At 36.8% G+C, this 21924-nt stretch overlaps 1 protein-coding gene across 1 annotated transcript in view; it reads left to right on the plus strand.

Annotated features, from left to right (window-relative positions):
• The first annotated feature begins 989 nt into the window (after positions 1-989).
• The window catches only part of LOC125668359 (delta-1-pyrroline-5-carboxylate synthase-like), a 23944-nt gene continuing 3009 nt past the window's right edge, over positions 990-21924 (plus strand). The window contains exons 1-14 of the mRNA XM_048902416.2: positions 990-1156; positions 1263-1405; positions 3707-4059; positions 4478-4609; positions 7737-7844; positions 8259-8411; positions 9100-9318; positions 10064-10226; positions 11108-11251; positions 13739-13956; positions 14442-14579; positions 16629-16824; positions 17207-17328; positions 20247-20433. Coding sequence (XP_048758373.2) covers positions 3715-4059; positions 4478-4609; positions 7737-7844; positions 8259-8411; positions 9100-9318; positions 10064-10226; positions 11108-11251; positions 13739-13956; positions 14442-14579; positions 16629-16824; positions 17207-17328; positions 20247-20433 — 2125 coding nt within the window. The 5' untranslated portion in view covers positions 990-1156; positions 1263-1405; positions 3707-3714. The remainder of the gene's footprint in view (positions 1157-1262; positions 1406-3706; positions 4060-4477; positions 4610-7736; positions 7845-8258; positions 8412-9099; positions 9319-10063; positions 10227-11107; positions 11252-13738; positions 13957-14441; positions 14580-16628; positions 16825-17206; positions 17329-20246; positions 20434-21924) is intronic.

The raw sequence follows: 21924 nt of genomic DNA on the forward strand, positions 1-21924 counted from the left end.
TAATATTATATCTCGCTTATTTCTAGCTGTAAACATCAACCCCAACCCCCCTATTTTGAACTTGTGGCTACCAGACCCATTTCTCTTTTGACTTTGGGATTGATACTGTGTCATTACCAGTTCTATGTTAAAAAAAAAAACAATAAAAAAAGAAAAAGAAAAGAAAATACGTGTGATTAACTTTCATTCTGTAGAAGTATATTATGGAGGCATATACCAGTGTGATAGGCCTATCGTTTGATGTCGGGTATCTGTTGTCTTTGACCGCCATCATAATCCAATTTTCATCCCGGTGCTACAACTTTCGAGGTCACAGAATCGTGGTAAATTTTCCACATTTCCCCGTTGAATATGTTTCTTCCAAACAGACCTAACGGTGGATTCAATAATATTCAACAATCTAACGATTTCAGAACTTTGTGATTATTCAACAATCTAACGATTTCAGAACTTTGTGATTATTCAACAATCTAACGATTTCAGAACTTTGTGATTATTCAACAATCTAACGATTTCAGAACTTTGTGATTATTCAACAATCTAAGGATTTCAGAACTTTTGTGATTCTCGTCTTTAAGAGTTGCGATTGAATTTTAACTTCATCACTCAGTTCATTAGATTTTCGAATTGCTTCATTTCAATTACGTAATCAAAGATAACTCAGTTCATAATTAAGAAAAGTCGATTTTAACGAATCTGTAATTTTTATTTCTTTATCTATCTCCTGGACAATCACTTTTTTAAAATTCATGTACATGAACTTTGTATGCCCTCTGGGCCCAAAATTGGAAATACATTTGTAAATTACTTGCTCAGTCAATAAATAAATGGTAGATAATATATGTCTCTGATTATATATGTACACTGGAGTAAAAATTTAAAATGATTACAAGGTCAATGTTTTAGCAAGAAATAAAAAACAGCGCCGTATTTATATTATTTTCAAATACCCCCCCCCCCCTTTTTGAAGTTTTGTTTTGATGTTTTTTACAAGTTATCTGCCCCTTATTATGCAGCGTTGATGATTCCGGTGTTGTGTCGATTCGGGGAAGAAACCACTAAACTCGTCAGTATTTAAAGCCATGTCACTGTGCTTTATCATGTTCATTAGTGTGATAGACCCGCAGAGTAAGTCAGGAGGGGGTCCCTAAACCAGGTATGCATTTAAATCTATTCGCGCGGCCGGCGGTGCGGCGTATTATGTAGGATGATGCAATGCGATCAGCTGATTCAGCGCTGTGAAGGTTTCTTTGTATTTTCAGAGCAAGGAACAAATCGGATCAGAAAAAGCACCAGAAATTATCTGCAGCAACTTCAGATCAGTCCCGTTGTGAAGTTCAGGGGTCTTTTTTGATACACGAAGACACTAAAATATGCTGCTTTACTTGAATTAACAGAAGAATTGGTAAGTTGATTTTTGTCATAAAAGTTTAAAATCAATTAGTTTGCATTCCGCGACTTTACCAGATTTCTCTCTCTCTTTTTTGTCAGCCTGCAGTGCTTGATGATTTACATGTTTTAGACTGATCTGATTTCTTTCTTATTTTTAATAAGATCATATATAATTTCTGAATTACTTTATTGTGTGTTTGGGGGGTGGGTGTTGGTGTTCTACTCAGCACCATATGTTAGTTGCCAGTGAAGTATAGAATATCAAGCAGATGAATTCGAGCTTCCCAATTCAATTTATAAATCTACACTCTGCTAATCAAATATTAAGTTTATACTCTGATCTACAAAGATGAAAAGATCGAGTATATTTATCCAAATTAACAGCATCCACTGGTAGTGATTTCCGTGGAATCTGCACATAATTGAGGTGATGTCATACTGACCTATAAAGATGATTAGAAATGGAACTTCTTATTTTGACACTGATTTCCTCTTGTTCAGTGTCCACTCCACCTGATCCACCCCTCAAATCAATATTATACATCCAAAGTCCAATTTACCAGAACTGTTCGTCAATACTATATTTCATGTGCACAACAGCTGTCTTGAATCTTGACGACAGTTACACTTCACACACAAATCATGAGACGAATGGATGATCTGTGAATAAGAAGGCTTATCTTTAGGCATTGCAGATCTGAAAAGATAATGTGTATACATGTATACTTACTCTCTCTCTCTCTCATTCTCTTAGTGTAAAATACAGTTGTGTGTGAAAACAGTGGGAATATAAAGTAAATTTATGTTAAGATTTTATCACCTGTCACAGAGAGGGGGAGGTTAATAATTCTTCATCTATCATTTATTTGCATGCTTGAGGCTGAAGTCAATTTGGTATTGATCCATAATTTGCACTTGGGTGTGAGATTAGGAAAGTAGGAGATAGAAGCCAGCATAGATGTTGCATGTGAATCTCAGGAGGTATTTAGGCCCCCTATGTGTCCCAGGAGTTATCGAGGCGCCCATGTATCTCAGAAGTTTTCGAAATCTCCCATATATCTGAGGAGGTGTTGAGATCCTTTTGTATTTTAGAAGTTTTTGAGATTCACTGTACCTCAGAAGTTCTTGTCAAGATCCCCATCTCAGGTGGTATCAAGTATCTCTTGATGTCCCCGATATATCTCTGGAGTTCTCAAAGCCCCTTATGTATCTCAGAAGTTCTTGAAATCCCCCATGTGTCTTAGGAGGTCTTGATGCCCCCCCCCCCCCCCCCCCCCATATTTCTCAGGAGGTCCCCTATGTATTTCAGCAGTTCTTAATAAAGGTCCCCTATGTATCACATGAAGTCTCGAGGTAAGATCTCAAGGTCCTCTATAACACTCAGGAAGTCTCACTCCTTACCTAATGATCTCGGAAGAGCTCGAGACTGCCTCAAAGCCTCCTTTGTATCATAGGTCTCAAGCCTGCATCAAGGTCCTGTTCATTTGGAAATCATGATAATTGAGTGATTGTATATCGTTTAACATCCCTCTCGAGAATCTTTTACTCATATTGAGATGTCACCATTGCAGGTGAAGGGCTGCAAAATTTAGGCCTATGCTCAATGCTTACGGCCTTTGAGCAGGGAAGGACCTTTATCGTGGCACACTTGGTGTGACACGGGACCTTGGTTTTAGTGGTCTCATCTGAAGTGCCCCATTTAGTTGCCTCATACAACAAGCAAGGGGGGCAGGATGGGCGTGTCACTGTGAGAATGCTCTGTATTTGTGATATCGGGGAGGACAGAGTGGACGTGTCACTGTGAGACTGCCCTGTATTTCTGATATTGGGGGGGCAGGATGGGCGTGTCACTGGGAGAATGCTCTGTATTTGTGATATCGGGGGAGGGGGGGGGGGCAGGGTGGGTGTGTCACTGTGAGACTGCCCTGTATTTGTGATATCGGGGACAGGGTGGGCGTGTCACTGTGAGACTGCTTTGTATTTGCCATTGGTTTGGATTTCAAGCCTTTGCATATCAGTGGTATAGTAATACATCCTTAGCGTATTCATTCAAATGAGCGCCCTGAGCTCTTAGATGATTGGAAAAGGGGGAAGTTATTTAGAACTTTATTTCCATTGAAATTTTTCACTTCAGTTCTTGTCAACATAACTAATCTGTAGATTTTCTTGAACATATTTTAAATAATTCTCTAGCATAATATTTCAGTTCCCAGATTTCTTGGGGAAATTATTGTAAAATAATGTCTTATGGATGAAAAAAGAATTATGAAATTTTGCAGGTACATTTTAAAAGTAATGGATTTCGCTTTTGCAGAGTAAATCATGTACCATACAACAATGTTAAGTAAGTCTAGTCAGAGGCTGTGTCTAGGGTGGAGGTCAAGGTCAGTCAACATCACAACCCTCTACCCATCCAGTCACATCTCAAACTTCTCCAGCGTGGCCAGAAGCATTCCTCCAGCATGGTCAGGTCCCACTGTGCTTCACAGTCGCTGGAGACAGCCCTGTGCCAGTTTTTCTACCTCCCCAGTGAGAGCTTCTCAACCGATGTTCCGATCTGACCTGATGAATTGTAAGCTGGTGGTCATCAAACTTGGCAGTGCAGTCATCACGCGGGAAGATGAGTGCGGCTTGGCTCTCGGACGACTAGCATCCATTGTAGAACAGGTACAGCAAGGGGAAAGCTTACAAAGACAAGTACAATGTCTTCTCATTGCAAATATTTACATTTCTAATGTTTTTGCTTTTGATATCTTTACAAATAGTAGCCATTTCCTCATGAATATGCCACAGGTGTGAACATTGTGTGTATATGAATCGTGATAAATATAGTACATGTACAGGCCTGGCATTCAGACAGAAATGAAAGTAGGATGTAAATATAAAAAATTAATTTCATATTTGTAAATATATGAGTGCATGATCTGCAAATCTTCACGGTGGCATACTTTTCACGAAGGCACTAATGCATGCTTCATGATGCATGATAGCGTGAAGTGTTGCATTTTATACCCTCATGTATTTTCAAAAAAAATTTTTCTTAAAAATAAATGTTTCATCCTGTTTATGCATTTTGTGATCATAGGCCTGTGAGCTGCATGCTCTGAACAAGCAAGTCATCATGGTAACAAGCGGTGCCATTGCATTCGGAAAACAGAAGCTCCACCAGGAAATGCTGATGTCAATGAGTATGAGACAAACGCTGCACACGAGCAAGGTACGGACTCAAGCGTTTCCTGTTGTTAAAAGTATCAGTTCTTTTTAGGGTGTTCTAGTGCAGTGTTCTGCCCCATTTTAATGCTTGTTTTATAAGAGATTACTATAGTTTTGATTTATAACATAAAATACACTAGACATGTAGTAGGTGACAGTCATTTTCCTGTTAGCTGTTGACAATAAACACTATACATGTAGTAGGTGACAGTAATTTTCCTGTTGGCTGTTGACAATAAACACTATACATGTAGTAGGTGACAGTCATTTTCCTGTTGGCTGTTGACAATAAACACTATACATGTAGTAGGTGACAGTCATTTTCCTGTAGGCTGTTGACAATAAACACTATTCGTGTAGTAGGTGACAGTCATTTTCCTGTAGGCTGTTGACAATAAACACTATTCGTGTAGTAGGTGACAGTCATTTTCCTGTTGGCTGTAGACAATAAACACATTTTTGTATCATAATTCAAAATCATTTAGAATTTTTCTCCCTCTCTTGTAAAAGCAAATTATTTTTTGAGGATTTGATGATCTACTGTTATCAACAGTTTAACTGCATGTTCATGTTGTAATTTCTTTCAGAATTATGTAAGTAAATCTTGTTTTCTTGGTGCTTCTGAATTGGTTTATTATAGTTAGCATTGGCTAGCTGGCAGTCTGAGTATCGATTTTTTTGTATTGTCCGTCTTTCATGAGTTTAATAGAGTGTCAGCGAGCTGGCAATCTAAGAATTTCTTGTTGTCCGACTCTTGCTGAAATTTTATGAAATCTCAGACGTCAGTGGCAAGTTGCTTGGTGGTATTAGGCGTAAATTGTGGTATATTATAAGATAACAATATTGACATTGAAAAAGATGGTCAACCTGCGCTTTGCTAGATAGTAGTTGCTATACATGGGAACACTGTGGTGTAGTTGATTTGATATACATGGGATTTTTTAAGTTTATTTATTTAGGAATAGGCAAATATACAAGAAAATCTCACAGAGAGACATACATTTAAAATGAGGAATCTTGTAAAATACATAGGCACAAAGGAAAACTCTTTGAACTATTTGATATTGAAATATGGTGGATAAGGGTAATTTATAAATTAAATAAAAATTTTTGTTGATAAACCTGGGTTTCTCTCAAAGTCTGATTTTTAGTTATGATAAAGTCATTCAATATTTTTTTTTGGATAAAAGTTCATGAAGACTTCGTCATAATTAAGCAGTATCAGTGTTACTATTTTAGTTGAATTTAAACTTCCATTGTTTGTGTGACTGTTTCACGTGTGGGCAGTCAGCATCTCAGTGTCACTGTGATGTACTGTGACCATCTCACTTGTAGGGAATCATTGTCTCAGTGTCACTGTGATGTACTGTGACCGTCTCACTTGTGGGGAATCATTGTCTCAGTGTCACTGTGATGTACTGTGACCGTCTCATGTGTAGGGAATCATTGTCTCAGTGTCACTGTGATGTACTGTGACCGTCTCACTTGTAGGGAATCATTGTCTCAGTGTCACTGTGATGTACTGTGACCGTCTCACTTGTAGGGAATCATTGTCTCAGTGTCACTGTGATGTACTGTGACCGTCTCACTTGTGCGGAATCATTGTCTCAGTGTCACTGTGATGTACTGTGACCGTCTCACTTGTAGGGAATCATTGTCTCAGTGTCACTGTGATGTACTGTGACCGTCTCACTTGTAGGGAATCATTGTCTCAGTGTCACTGTGATGTACTGTGACCGTCTCACTTGTAGGGAATCATTGTCTCAGTGTCACTGTGATGTACTGTGACCGTCTCACGTGTGGGAAATCATCGTCTCAGTGTCACTGTGATGTACTGTGACCGTCTCACTTGTGGGGAATCATTGTCTCATTGTCATTGTGACATACTTTGGTTTGTTTTTATACGCCCGTTTTTAGACGGGACGTATTATGGTACAGCGATGTCTGTATGTCCGTCCGTTAGGGGTTTTCTCTTTATAATTTCATTTCCCTTTCACATATCATGCTGAAACTTGCTGTGTAGCTTCTTTATGGGTCACTCTAGATCATACTGCAATTTTGATCCATTTCGACCTTTTTTCCAGGAGTTTTGCCCTTTTATTTGGAAATAATTATTATATGGAGGATACATAATTTGTCCGCCCTTCTCCTCCCACAGTTTTCAAGTGAGAGCCTTCTTATTTTGTGGAGTGTTTGTATGGGTATTGAAAATGTGCATGTGATATGGATTTTGATTTTCTACAATTTTTGAGAAAATTACAGGTTGTTGAACTTAGTCTATTTGGAAATTAATATTCTATGGAGGGTACATAATTTGTCCGCCCAACTCCTCCCACAGTTTTCAAGTGAGGACCATCTTATTTTGTGGAGTGTTTGTATGGGTATTGAAAATGTGCATGTGATATGGATTTTGATTTTCTACAATTTTTGAGAAAATTACAGGTTGTTGAACTTAGTCTATTTGGAAATTAATATTCTATGGAGGGTACATAATTTGTCCGCCCAACTCCTCCCACAGTTTTCAAGTGAGGACCATCTTATTTTGTGGAGTGTTTGTATGGGTATTGAAGATGTGCATCTGGGGAAGGATTTTGATTTTCTTCCATTTTTGAAAAAATTACAGGTTGTTGAACTTGGTCCATTTTGAGGAAATCTCAATTTTTAAGCTAAGACCCTTTGTTCATATGAAAGTTTGTCACAGCCTCATGATGGCTGATACTACTTGAAGCAAAGTTATACAAATTATAGCACAAGAAAAACACCCTATGTAAGCATTTCACGGGTGTATTATGTACCGTTTGCGGTACCCTTGTTTAAACTTGTGGAAAACTTCTCCATTTTCTTCTTCATGACCAGAAAATGTTTTTTGTTGATTACTGGATTTTGCCACATCCATGACAACAACGAAAACTGGTATTCATCAAAATAGTGATGAGACCCGCAGTACGTGTATGTTTTTAACAATAGACTTGTATTCACAGTTAGTCAGCCCTAATGAGTCCCATTTCCTTTTGATATACGGTGACACTGATGTTTTGTGACTGATTAGACATATTTAACATGTTAAGTTGCAGTTTTTGTAACTGATCATTCATTTACATTGATGAATATGTAAATGTACTTTTTTTCAGCGACAGGGATCGTTGATTGAACCACGCGCCTGTGCAGCGGTGGGACAGAGTGGCCTCATGTCGCTGTACGAGGCCATGTTTAACCAGTATGGAGTAAAAACTGCCCAGGTAATTTAACTAGACAGATGAATGAGTAAAAACTACCCAGGTAATTTAACTCGTCAGACTAACGAGTCAAATATTTCAGTGTTGGACAGCAAAATCGCAAACTTGTGTATGCACATTTGACTTAGAAATTAGTACACATAGTATTTCTACATACAGTCACTCAGATACTAGTGCTTTATGATGGTACTAATGAATTGGGAGCAGTCCTGGTTGATTGATGGGTGAATGCAATATATTAAGCAGTGGATTCTAAATGTGTTCAGAAAGTTTAGATTTTGCTGTTATTTTTGACAGGTTTTCATCAACTTTAGACTGCGCTGCACTACCGCTTTTCTAACTGGCATTCTAGAATGTAGGAAAAGCTATGATTTGTTTGTTTATGATTGACATGGATTTGACTTATATAACTTTCAGGTTCTGATCACCAAGCCGGACTTTTTCCACGAGGAAAGTCGTAGAAACCTGATAGGGACGCTGAAGGAACTACTACAGCTGAGTATTGTGCCAATCCTCAACACAAATGATGCCGTCGCCCCGCCCCCTCAGATCGACAAGGATCTACAAGGGGTAAGCAGATGTATAGACACAGCTTTAAATTCTACAGCTCAAGGGGGGAAATATTTTAAAGAATTTCCAATAACAGCGTATCATAAATTCTGTTGTTGAATGGAAATAATAGACAGTTAATTTTTTTTATAACCAAAATAGTAATAGACTTGATTTAGGACTTTTGAAAGACCAAGGAATTATTGCAAAGTTTGAGAAAGATTTAGCATACTTGAGTATAGTACTGTTTTGATGTTTCAACCAAATTGATTAAAGTATTGTTTATAAAGCTGAAACCTTTTTATGACATAAAATTCTTTGAATTATTCAAACTTGCTTGTAACATAGATCTGACTTGCCATATAAGACACTTGATTTCAGTTTGTGTGATATGAAAATGATTATTTCATTGACATCACCATTTTGTATATAGTCAATTAATGTATACCAAACAATTAAGACCATCATCGTTAACAAACATGCAAGATGTCCATTGATGCCATTCTTTACATCAAAGGACAAACATTTTGTTATTTATGGTACTACCCTCTTAATTGTGTAAATGATGAGTCTATATATAGGTCTACCCCCTATACTATAAAATAGGGACTTATCATTTGTCTTTTACGAAATTCAAAGGCAGAAGTACAAGTAACTGCATATACATTTTGTAAATATAAATCATTCTTGTTTTGATGAATTTCCACAGGTTATCAGTCTGAAAGACAACGACAGTTTGGCTGCCCGTTTGGCGGTGGAAGTCTGCGCGGACCTGATGATTCTAATGTCGGATGTGGATGGCCTCTACACAGGACCCCCAGATGAGGAGGGGTCTCGTCTCCTCCACACGTACTGCCCAGAAGTGGACGAGACGGGGGTCATCTTTGGAGAGAAGTCCAGGGTTGGTCTGGGTGGGATGGAGTCTAAGGTGATTAAATTTGTTACTTGCTCCGGTTACAGACCCACTAAATTCTCCAACTGCAGCACTGGCTGCTTACAGTTACACTGTGGGATGGGGAACCAAGTGTAGAGCAAACCTGTACAACCTGTTCTCTGTCTCAATATTTCTAGATGAGCACAAAAATCTTGCTTAATAGGCCTTTATATATCATTGTTATACTGTATTTTGTGATAGCTCAATTTTCATAGATTTTATGGGTATCCCATTTTCATAAATCTAAACCCTGAATAAAATACACAATTATATGATATAGAGATATAGATATACAATATCTATAGAATAAAATTGCAACAAAACTGTAGGAAGTTTTGGCAGCCAATGAAAATTGGCCCCCACAAATTTAAATAATGGCACAGTTTAGAGTTAAAAAGAATTTGATACATCTTAGAATTTGACCTATGCATCACACTTATGGCTGTAGAAGTGAAGGCTCTTTATCGAATCAATGCCTACTGTGACAGGACCTCAATTTCTAAGGTTATATCCAAGAATTTAAGATATCGAGGGTAAAATACTTAAAGAATAAGTGTTTGGGACTTCCAAATCACTTTGACATATCCATGGTATTCGAGATACCAGAGTTCATTTGTGTTTTAGAGAGAAGCATAGTTCTGACTAATTAATTAAATAAAAGTCTATAAATCTGCCTCATGATCCTGAAGCTTGGAGCGTTAGGGGAATGTTTCGTTATTTATGTTATACAACCTTACAGGTGAGAGCGGCATCCTGGGCTTTAGATAACGGGACGTCAGTCGTCATCTGCAATGGACACGAGGATCGAGCCATCTACAACATTGTGGCAGGCAAAAACGTGGGGACATTTTTCACAAAGTCCAAGGTCCAGAGTGCACCGGTGGAATTAATGGCCATGCAGGGTAAGTCACAATATGTGACAATAAAACAGGGCAAAATCTTCCACATCTGTTTTCCCTTCTCTGTTCTAGTAAGAATCGTGAAAAATAACTAAAGTCTTTTTATGGATATAAAAGGAAATGTTGTGAGGTACTGCTGATAAAGGATCCATTTTTATGAGAAGTGACATTCAGATTCATGATATTTATTCATAGAGGCCAACTGCATACTGGCAAATTATCGCCCTAACCCATGTATTTGTGGTGCAATATTATATAAATATTGCATGTATTTGAGGGTAACATTGAAAATTTTCACCCTGAGAAAACCATTGTCAACCGAGGCGTAGCCGAGGTTGACATTGGTTTCTCGAGGGGTGAAAATTTCAATGTTACCCTCAAATACATGCAATATTTGTTTTATTATACTGAATGTTATGTAAACTGGAAAGCAGAAAAACTTACGTCTGTTGACATTTGATCAATCACTGTCATACGATATTTCGTATTTTGATGCGGGTACTCGCGTTTATTACAAACACTCAAATGACGCCGTCTAGCAATCTACGGCAAACCGTACGTGCATAAATTTGACGCATGTGATAATTTTTTATAATATCACCCGTTGTCAAGTACTGTTACCCGTTGCTAGATACTATCACCCTGGGTCGCATGTTTTCTGTTCTTAGAGGGTAACAATATGTTTTTTCAAATGCTTCTCGACCAATCAGGTTCGAGTATATTACATGAAAGTATAATAACAATCAATATTAACCTAGTTCTATCTACACCCAAAGAAGACAATGGAGAAAGAGTAAAAATCCATTAATAGCAAAAATATCCAAATGTGTAGATTTTAGAATTCGGAGGGTTATATTTTACTCTCAGATCTTTGACATTTTCAGCGCGAGAAGGAGGCCGAGTTCTACAGACAACAACAGCCAAACAAAAACACCTCATCATTACCAAACTGGCAGATCTTCTGTTGGAGAGGCAAAGAGACATTCTTAATGCTAACAGCAAGGACATAGAAATAGCCAACAGATCAGGTACACAAGTCATAGAATATAGAAATAACCAATAAGTCATAGAATATAGAAATAAGGCCAATTCAACTTAATTGATAGATTATCATTCCTGCCCACCCCTCAAAAATTGGCCCGCCCCGAATTTTTTTATTTTGCGAAACTTGCGATTTCCGGAATATTTCATGTTCAACTCCGGTATTTACACTTCTTGTTTACATTTCCGGTATAGGAACATGAAAAGTCACATGAAGAAAATAGATTTATATGGTTTTCTTAATTTCTCGCGTTTTTACAGACGTAAATCTTGAAAAAGTTAGGTATATTTCTGTTATATCCTTAAATTAAAGCTTAACCTGGAATTAGTGTATGAAAATAGCATAGATTGATATCTATCTGCCATTAAATTATGCGGATCTGTTGGGAAAAAAAACTCGTTTGTCTTTAATATTTTTCTCAGAAAATAAAAATTAAAAAATAAAATCCTCCCAACCGCCCCATACCTTTTGCTGACCCTGGATGATAATCTACTAATTAAGTTGAATTGGCCTAACCAACAAGTCATAAAATATAGAAATAACCAACAAGTCATAGAATATAGAAATAACCAACAAGTCATAGAATATAGAAATAACCAACAAGTCATAGAATATAGAAATAACCAACATGTCATAGAATATGGAAATAACCAACATGTCATAGAATATAGAAATAACCAACAAGTCATAGAATATAGAAATAAACAAGTCATAGAATATAGAAATAAACAAGTCATAGAATATAAAAATAACCAACAAGTCATAGAATATAGAAATAAACAAGTCATAGAATAAAGAAATAACCAACAAGTCATAGAATATAGAAATAACCAACAAGTCATAGAATAGAGAAATAACCAACAAGTCATTATATACAAATAACCAACAAGTCATAGAATAGAGAAATAACCAACAAGTCATTATATAGAAATAACCAACAAGTCATAGAATAGAGAAATAACCAACAAGTCATAGAATATAGAAATAACCAACAAGTCATAGAATAGAGAAATAACCAACAAGTCATAGAATATAGAAATAACCAACAAGTCATAGAATATAGAAATAACCAACATGTCATAGAATATAGAAATAAACAAGTCATAGAATAAAGAAATAACCAACAAGTCATAGAATATAGAAATAACCAACAAGTCATAGAATAGAGAAATAACCAACAAGTCATTATATAGAAATAAACAAGACATAGAATAGAGAAATAACCAACAAGTCATAGAATATAGAAATAACCAACATGTCATAGAATATAGAAATAACCAACAAGTCATAGAATAAAGAAATAACCAACAAGTCATAGAATATAGAAATAACAACACATTATTTCACAATAAAAATTGTCCATAAATTTAACAAGAAAATGTTTACATGGAGCTTTCAGGATGATTATTTCTAAGAGCAATTCTCAAATGTAGTCATGGGTGTAACTAACACTTTAAAGATATGTTAACGAAGTTAAAGCTGGGGTCTTGAGGACCTCTTTAAGGCCGGCCTCCAGAGCATCTTGATGGGGGCCATGAGAGCAAAGCTGCCTCTAGAAACTTCATACTTCTAACAAATAAACAGTAATTCTCGAGTGAAAGCTGCTATTCTGAGTAAAGTTGATGTCCAGTTTGATAACGACTCTGATTAATCGCTTAACATTATGCAACTCTAACAACTTTTAATATATGACACAGTAAATATTTTCTTTTTCATTTCTAAATTCATCCCTTTTTTTGAAAATGGATGTGATATTGTAGTTAAAAGTAAACTCCTAGTCGTTTAAATCAAATGAATGTTCAGCATGATTGGCAAGAGTTATGCCCCTTGTTAATGGTAAATCCTATAGGAGGGATCAATTTTATGGTAACAAAAGAAAAACTAATTGGAGAGATAATTTTTCTGGAAAAAGTTATATTGTTATATCAACTATCATTAGGTTTGTTTTGCTGTATATATCTTTGAATTTTACAAATTTACAAATGTGAACCTACAAACTTTATATTTTGTGAAGCTGAAATTAACTTTCAAAGTTTACCTAAACAGTGTTACCCCTACTTTAGTCCCTATTTTGGCATGAATTTTGGTCTTTAAGTGCTTCAATGCAGGCTTGTACCTAAATGAAATCATGATAATTTGATAGGTCGCAATCTTTAGGACAATTTACAATAGGATTTTTTTTTTAAAAGACTCTGGGTTTTAAATTCACACAAAACTTGCAAAAAATTTTTTGAATGCATTATTTTTTATTTCTTGTTCTGGAGCCTGCATTGGTGTCTCATTTTGAATACAGTACTTTTGATTTCTAGGTCTGGAGTCTCGTTTTGAATACAGTACTTTTGATTTCCAGGTCTGGAGTCTCGTTTTGAATACAGTACTTTTGATTTCCAGGTCTGGAGTCTCGTTTTGAATACAGTACTTTTGATTTCTAGGTCAAGAGTCTCGTTTTGAATACAGTACTTTTGATTTCCAGGTCTGGAGCCTGCATTGGTGTCCCGTTTAGTTCTCAGTGAGAGGAAGCTTCACACCCTGCATGAAGGACTGAAACAGATCGCCAATCAGAGCTCGGATATCGTGGGTCGTGTAGTCAGGAGAACACTGCTGTCTGATGGCCTTGAGCTCAAACAGGTCACAACCCCAATAGGAGTTCTGCTAGTCATTTTTGAGTCCCGTCCAGACTGTCTGCCTCAGGTGAGTGTTTGTGTTTAGATATCTCAAGTGAGTGTTTGTGTATAGGTATCTCAAGTGAGTGTTTATGTATACATGTAGGTATCTCAAGTGAGTGTATAGATATCTCAGGTGAGTGTTTGTGTTTAGATATCTCAAGTGAGTGTTTGTGTGTAGATATCTCAGGTAATTTTTTGTGTAAAGGTATCTCAGGTGAGTGTATAGATATCTCAGGTGAGTGTTTGTGTATAGATATCTTATGAAAGTGTTTGTGTATAGATATTTATGTGATATTCTGACCAGATTTATTTTTATCAGAAAGGAAAATTTTCAACGTCAAAAATTATTTTTGGTTTCATGGAATCTGATTGTATACGAAGATGAAATTGTACATTTTCAGTTAGATTTCAAGGATTTTGAAATGCACGATATAACCACTAAAAGATTTTAAGTTTGATGGAGCTCTCTCTAAAAATGAAATATGCTGTTGTAGCTTGTGATAATTGTAGGTTGCTGCACTTTCCATCGCCAGTGGTAATGGTCTGTTGTTGAAAGGAGGGAAGGAAGCATACCATAGTAACCAGATTCTCCACTCATTGGTCCAGGAAGCCCTGGAGCCTTTTGTTCCCAAAGATACTGTTTCTTTGGTAATTATTTATAAAGTTTTAGATTTAGTGCTTTAGGGAGTTTTATCAATTGAAAGATTTATGATGAATTTAGCCGACATGATTCCTTATATAACAATAAGGAATTAATTTGGCAAAGTCTTTGTTCAACGGCAATTACCAAGAAATTGTGATGATGTGAAATATTGTATTCTAATCAATGACTTCCAATTTTGATTGTAATTTTGATAGTGATACATATATAAAAAATATGGGAGATAGGCCTCATGAACATTGATTGCTCTTGTATGAATCTGCCACGTAGCGAATTAATTTAATATGTAAATAGGAACATGTCTCAGTAACATACAGATTATGAGGAAAATACATAATCAGAGAAGGATTTTCAGAGAGAACTTCTGATGTAGTATTAGTGATTCTATATTTCAGCCATCCATGTTTGTTGCGTATGCAAGTGTACCTCCTTAAAGGACACATCGCATGTTTTTAAACTTTTTAATTTTTTCAGCAAAATTAATTCATTTCATGCCTAAAACTACTTTACATGTGTTTTAAATGAAACAGTTTGCGTAGTTTTCGAGTTTGAAAGCGATGAAATTCAAATCTTGCGATATGCATATTTTCTTCGATATTTTACGCGCCATTATCTGTGACGTCATATGCGACCTCGAGCGAGAAGATTTGAAAACAGTTGATAGCCATTTCATAAACAGATTAGATTTAATAGACAAACAAACAATTATCACATTAACAGCTTGTAAATAACATTGCATTAGGGTGTTTTGTGCCGTTTAAGGATGTACTTGCTGTCAGTAGAGAGGATTTGGACTGTATTTTTATCAATTTTCGAGGGACAAGACGTGAATATTTTTTGTCGGCACAACGACTTTGCCATAAAAACCCCCAGTAAAATTTGTCCCTGTACTTTTTCTAACAAGCACTTGGACAAATACGTAGATAAACTGCGAGAAAGTGGTTCTATCGAAGCTACGCACTATTACATATAGGCCTACGACATATGCTTTCCGTTCTGCTCTCGAATTCAATACACACTCGCACCAACTGACCTTCACCTTGTAACAACATAGGCAGAACTTTGCTAGCAGTGTCTACCAACTGGTAGTTTTAAAAAAAATTTAAAAATAATTGAACTTTCAATTATAAATAATAAAATATAATATTTCCCGACTTTGAACTGAATTATAATGCTTTCATTTTTTTAAGGAACGCGTACGTGTTTACAACAACAGCACGCCGCGCTCCCACTTCCTACGTAACAACGTGTTGATAACAAAAAATAATAATTAGGCCTAATAAAATTACTTTAATAAAATAATTTAAAAGTATTGTGATTTTCACAATAAGTTTGATCATTATTATTATTATTTCTTTTTCGAAATGCACCCGTGACAGTAGGCCTAGTTGTCAATGATACATAATCGTATCATAATTTAAGCCTATCTAACTTCTCCAAAAATAAATTTAATAATAATTGCACTGTTTATTTTAGAAAAGCAACAACGCTAATTACAGTTGTTTACAGAAATGGCATTACCAAATTGTGTTTAGACAGGGATCCGATGTAAACATTATTTACTCGCAAATTTATGCAGATTTCATACTCGCTTTTCTCGCTACATTTGGGTCGCTATTTGTATGCACTGGTGGCTAAAAGATATAAGACTCTGGAAATTTGTCAACATCGAAATAAATGTTATCCATGGTAAATAAATTAGGCCCCTAAAACCCGAGTTTTTAAAAATATCTAACACTACTTTTACAACAAGTTGATCGACGAAGGTCGCATATGACGTCACTGTACCACGTGACTACCTATCTAATTAACTAGGCTTTTTGAAATCGGGGCTTAGATTTAAGTCCGTATTGTGGCTAATTATCGCAATACTTCAGCGAACGAACTATTACAATTAATTTCTATAAGCATAAGGAAGACAAAATGCATATAATTCTGTATACTTTGAAAACACGAGATGTGTCCTTTAATTACAGCTTGTTTTGTTGTACATACAGGTAAACCTCCCTATAAGTACAGTGTTGTTCTTTGTACAGGTTAGTACGAGGGAGGAGATCGAGTCCCTGCTGGTTTTAAATGAATACATTGACCTGATCATTCCACGAGGATCTAACGAGCTTGTCAGCATGATTCAGAAACAGAGCCAAGGGATTCCTGTCCTAGGACACAGTGAGGGCATATGTCATGTCTACATCGACCAGAATGTGGACAAGGAAATGGCACTTAACATAGGTAATGCTGTGTTTATTTATTTTTTGTTGTCAGTTAATTATAGTACAGTATTATTTCCAGTTCCATTTGTTCATGTTTGAGGGGAAAGAAATAAATGCAAATTAATTGTAAAGTACTATACTGTAAATGGGGAAATGATTGCGATGGTTTTAATTTCGCTATGTTCGCGGTCGGGGATTTTTCCGCGAAATTAAAACAACCGCAATCATTTTGCAAGTGTGACACGTTTTGAACAGTCATAAATTTGAATTCCGCAAAAATAAAACCACTGCAATTAGACAAATATGAAAAACCATGAACTTTTAGCACCGCGAAATTAAAACCACTTACAGTATGCGACAATGAACAATTTATTTTGTGAGGAATTCTTTTCTCCTTGCAGTGCGTGATTCTAAGACGGACTACCCAGCTGCCTGTAATGCCGTGGAAACGATACTGGTCAACAAGACGCACCTTAGGACGCCGCTTTTCGAGGATCTGTTTGACATGCTGAAATCTGAGGGAGTGAGTGCCACACTGGACAGTTATTTATAGCAGAAACAGTGTTCACTTTTTAATGTATTGATCCACCAATCTGATTAACATTGCTTAGCATGATATTGATAATGAGAGCAGGTAATGATAATGTGGAAGCTGTTATATATAGAATCTAATTCAGCAAAATTTCAATCATGGCAATGCATGCATTTGATACACAGGCACTTGTTTCTGTAAATGACTTATGACCTCTGTATACTAATAACAACACAAGGTACCTAGCTTCAAATGACACAGAATGGCACCCCCTGAGAATCTCGGCCTTTTGAGCTTCCAGGGAATATGCTATGTAAATGTATTTACTACCGTTGTATTGTACAATCATTCAACTTAAAAACCATGTATGACATGACTGCATTCGTTGCCTCTTATCGCCGAAAACTGCAACAAAACATGGATTTTCCGTTTTATACCACGAAGTGCTATGTACTGATACCGCACAGAATGAAAATTGTATATTCGTTGTGTTGAAAAATAAAGTCTCATTGTTTTATTATCACAATAAATTGATACGATGTTTATTACCAAAAAATCTTGAACATTTGCTTTGTTAACAAAATAAAAATTTTGAATATTGAAGACGCTGTACGCTATTTTTAGTTACTCAAAAAAACCAAAGCTGTTCGTACGTTTCGGGATTTTACATGTCATCAGAAGATAGAAGCTAAGACTTCCCGAGTGGAGATATAAATATATTTTCATGTCGGAATCATTTCTGATGAAGATAATAATGAAATTATGACTTGCTGTAAATACGACTTCGTTAACTAGTATGAGAAATATTTCTGCCAATTGCATGTTTCATGCAGATCTATGGAAAGTCAGAGAAAATACAGATAAAAGATTATTGGGAAGTATGCAAAATAGAACAAGGAAAGTTTTTTAGTGATGTGTTATATTGACTTTGTGGTATGTATTGATGTGGCAAGTACCTGTTGTTACATTGAAGTTTTATGAAACCCACCATAAGTACAAAGAACGCTGCAGGCACATATCAATGTTATTCGGAGGCAACTAGCCAACCCTTAATATCAACTGTTATTTTCATGCATGCAGATGAAGATATATTGCGAGAATGGCCCCTCCACTATTTTTGATAGTACTATGTAGTAGTGAATGAGAAGATATTAATGCATGTAAGCTTGAAAGTTATGAATTGAAGCCCTGGAGCAAAGAATGACCCCCCCCCCCCCCTTCCCAGCCTGAGGGGGAAAAATTGAGACAGCAATGACGAACACTATAACCCCACCCCCCCCCCCCCCTTCAGGCCCGTAGGCAGGATTTTTCAAGGGGGGGGGGGGGGTACATAGACTCGCAATGCGAGTCTATCACCTCGCACCACGAGGTGCCACTACGGCAGGGGGTCTGGGGTATTTGGTGCAAAATCCTGCAATCTAGCAATTTCCTGGCACTTAATTTGAATTTTGGAATCATGCCTTTTTTACTATGAATTTTCATGATTTTCATAAAAAATCCCGACTTTAATAGTCACAATTCAAACAAAATGCCGACTTTAATAGTGCTTAGTAGTTTTCAAGGGGGGTTCGTACGAACCCCCCCCCCAACCCCCAACCCCAACCCCCCAACCCCCCCGGCTACGGGTGTGGGGCCCCCTGCACACACTAATTAAGGTTCTGAAGGTCTTTATCATGACTATCATATTTTTATCATTGTCTGTAAGGAAATTTAAACAAGCCATGTGCAACTTCCAACTTCTCCGGCGAACCCCCTCCCCTGCATCCCTAATGTTACGGATCTGTGCCGATATGGAAAAATTCACAGGCATCTGAAGTATGGACACCCCCCCCCCCCTTTTCTGATTTTTTGGGGCGGCGATTATTTCTCCGAAATGTGTGGATTCCCCGTCTATTCCATCCTAATTTTGATTTATGTAATCGTAAACATGCTTTTTTGTAAGCCTTAAATACCTTATACTATTTATAATAAGTATATTCTATATTATACCAGTCCAGTAGAAGGCCAATCTCTAACGCTTGTGAAAAGCGTGAAACAACTACATCAATCGAAATTGGGTTGAGAGAGACAAGGAATCCACACATTTTGGAGGAATTGTCACCGCAAAAAAAAATCAGAAGGGGGGGGGGGGATTATAGTTATCAGGTGTCTGTGGAAAAATATGGGGGGATGGAGTCCCCTTTACTTTTTTGTAGCATTTCCCCCCTAATGTTAGTAACTAAATTATATAAAATAAGATCAATTGTGGTTAATGGTCACCATTAAAATCATCCTTTTGCCTGTTATTTTTAATTCATTTCTGATGCTCTATCTTTCTATAAATAACTCTAAAGAATTCCAAACGTAATTTTAGAAGAGCGTGCTAGCCAGTCAAAATCGCCCACGTATTCTGTGCGTTATCAGTACATAGCACTTCGTGGTATAAAACGGAAAATCCATTTTTTGTTGCAGTTTTCGGCGATAAGAGGCAACGAATGCAGTCATGTCATACATGGTTTTTAAGTTGAATGATTGTACAATACAACGGTAGTAAATACATTAACATCGCATATTCCCTGGAGGCTCAAAAGGCCGACATTCTCAGGGAGTGCCGTTCTGTGTCATTTGAAGCTAGGTACCTTGTGTTGTTATTAGTATACAGAGGTCATAAGTCATTTACAGAAACAAGTGCCTGTGATTTGATATAGTACAATAATTTGGCATTTTTTTTTATCCACAACAAAAATAAATCATACATATCTGCATCTTTGCTAGCCAAGGGTTTCCTGTCCACTGTTTATGGGGAGCGGTGGGGACCAAAAACCCTTAGCAAGGGAAGATGTCATATCTGAAGGTTATGAATTCATTTAATTTCATAACCATTTATTATCATCCCCCATGTTATCAGTCCTCTGCTTATCATGTCACAGGTGAAGATCTTCTCCGGCCCCCGCTTGACCTCAGCTCTAAAGTTTGGCCCCCCGGCTGCCCACTCTCTGCACACAGAGTACGGAGACCTGTCCTTGACTGTAGAACTGGTGGACGATGTTAAGGACGCAATACGCCACATCAACAAATACAGCAGCAGTCATACAGACTCCATAGTGACCAGCGACAGTGAGTGGAAATAGCCACAGAACATTTAGAACCTCAGCTGAGCCTCAAGCACAAGCATTCTGATCAAAATTTGTCCGTTGTCTGTTGTTATTGTCATAAACTTAATCACATTTCCGACTTCTCCATCACCACTTTGTAAATTTTAGGTGAACTTTAACAAAATAACTTAAGTAAAGTTATGTTTATTCCAGCGAAATGCCGTACTCATTTTTAAGGGGAGATAATTGAGAAATAGTGAAAATAGGGGGGCTTGTTTTGAAAATTGTCTGAAGAACTACTTCAAATTTTACATGAAAACTTTCTTAAAACACATATTCAAACTATGACCCCCCCCCCCTCCAGGACGGCCTGGTGGTTATAGGACACTTGCTTTGCAACCAGGAGGCCAAGGTTCGATTTTGATTTGGGTGTCACATCAAACTTCAGATGTTTAACATAGTTTGTGACTGTTCCTTTACCAAGCACTTATTATCAAGTAAAAGTCACATGTTTTTTTAATATGACCTAAAAATGAAGAACCCATGTTATGGTAGGCATTGGCATGATAAAGAACCCTCTCTGCTACAGCTGTAAGCATCATGTTTAATTCAAAATTTGTGGCACTTCACTGCAGGATGGTGATGTCTCCGCACAAGTGAAAAATTCTGGAATGTACTGTAGATTCAGTTTTTCCCACCATGGCAGGCTGTGGCCACAATAGGGATTTAAAGTTTTACGCAAGAATATGTATAAAGAAAGAATTTCAAATCTTCCTCTCAAGAACAAAAAGGGTTTAGAATTGAATATATAAAAATCCATGTGCCGGGAAAAAAAATAATCTTTATTTAGAGAGCAAGAATACAAATTTTGAAAATGATATTCTAGACTTTTCTTATCAGTGTAGATTCAAGTTTGTTTAAAACTTGTCGGTAGGGCCTCATTTGGTATTTTAAAATGTTCTGTATGTTAATACAGTGTATATTTTAGAAGTCTTCCATTAAAAAAACACAAAAATACAGTTAGTTTAGAAGGGACCTCGTGTACCACAATATCGTGTTTCTAATTTTTGGGTGCCAGGGGCTTGTCAACAACAAGGATTCAGGGATTAGAAATGAGGATTATCAATGAAATTAACCTGGTCCTCAGTTCATTTGATGTAGAGATTTAGAGGATCGTGGATATTGACCAGCATAGCCCAGTGGTTAGAGCATTTAACCAGTGATGCATGAGTTCTGGGTTTGATTCATGGTCCAATCGTATGTTTCCACTTTTCCCACTAGCCATGTTCAGGCACTTATTTAAATCACAATGGGAAAGAACCTGTTTTATTTTGTCTATAAAGGAGATGTAGTGCAAGAAGTTAAATCACAACCCTGGTCATGTCACCATTTGTTCTAGGAAAAAAGAAATTAATCTATGATTAGACTGAGAATCAGACCCAAGACACCTGTATTAATATGCAGGTGCTCATACCACTGAAATATTCTAGGCACCAATTCCATTACAATAGGA

The sequence above is a fragment of the Ostrea edulis genome, chromosome 9 (assembly GCF_947568905.1).
Source record: "Ostrea edulis chromosome 9, xbOstEdul1.1, whole genome shotgun sequence".
NCBI lineage: Eukaryota > Metazoa > Mollusca > Bivalvia > Ostreida > Ostreidae > Ostrea > Ostrea edulis.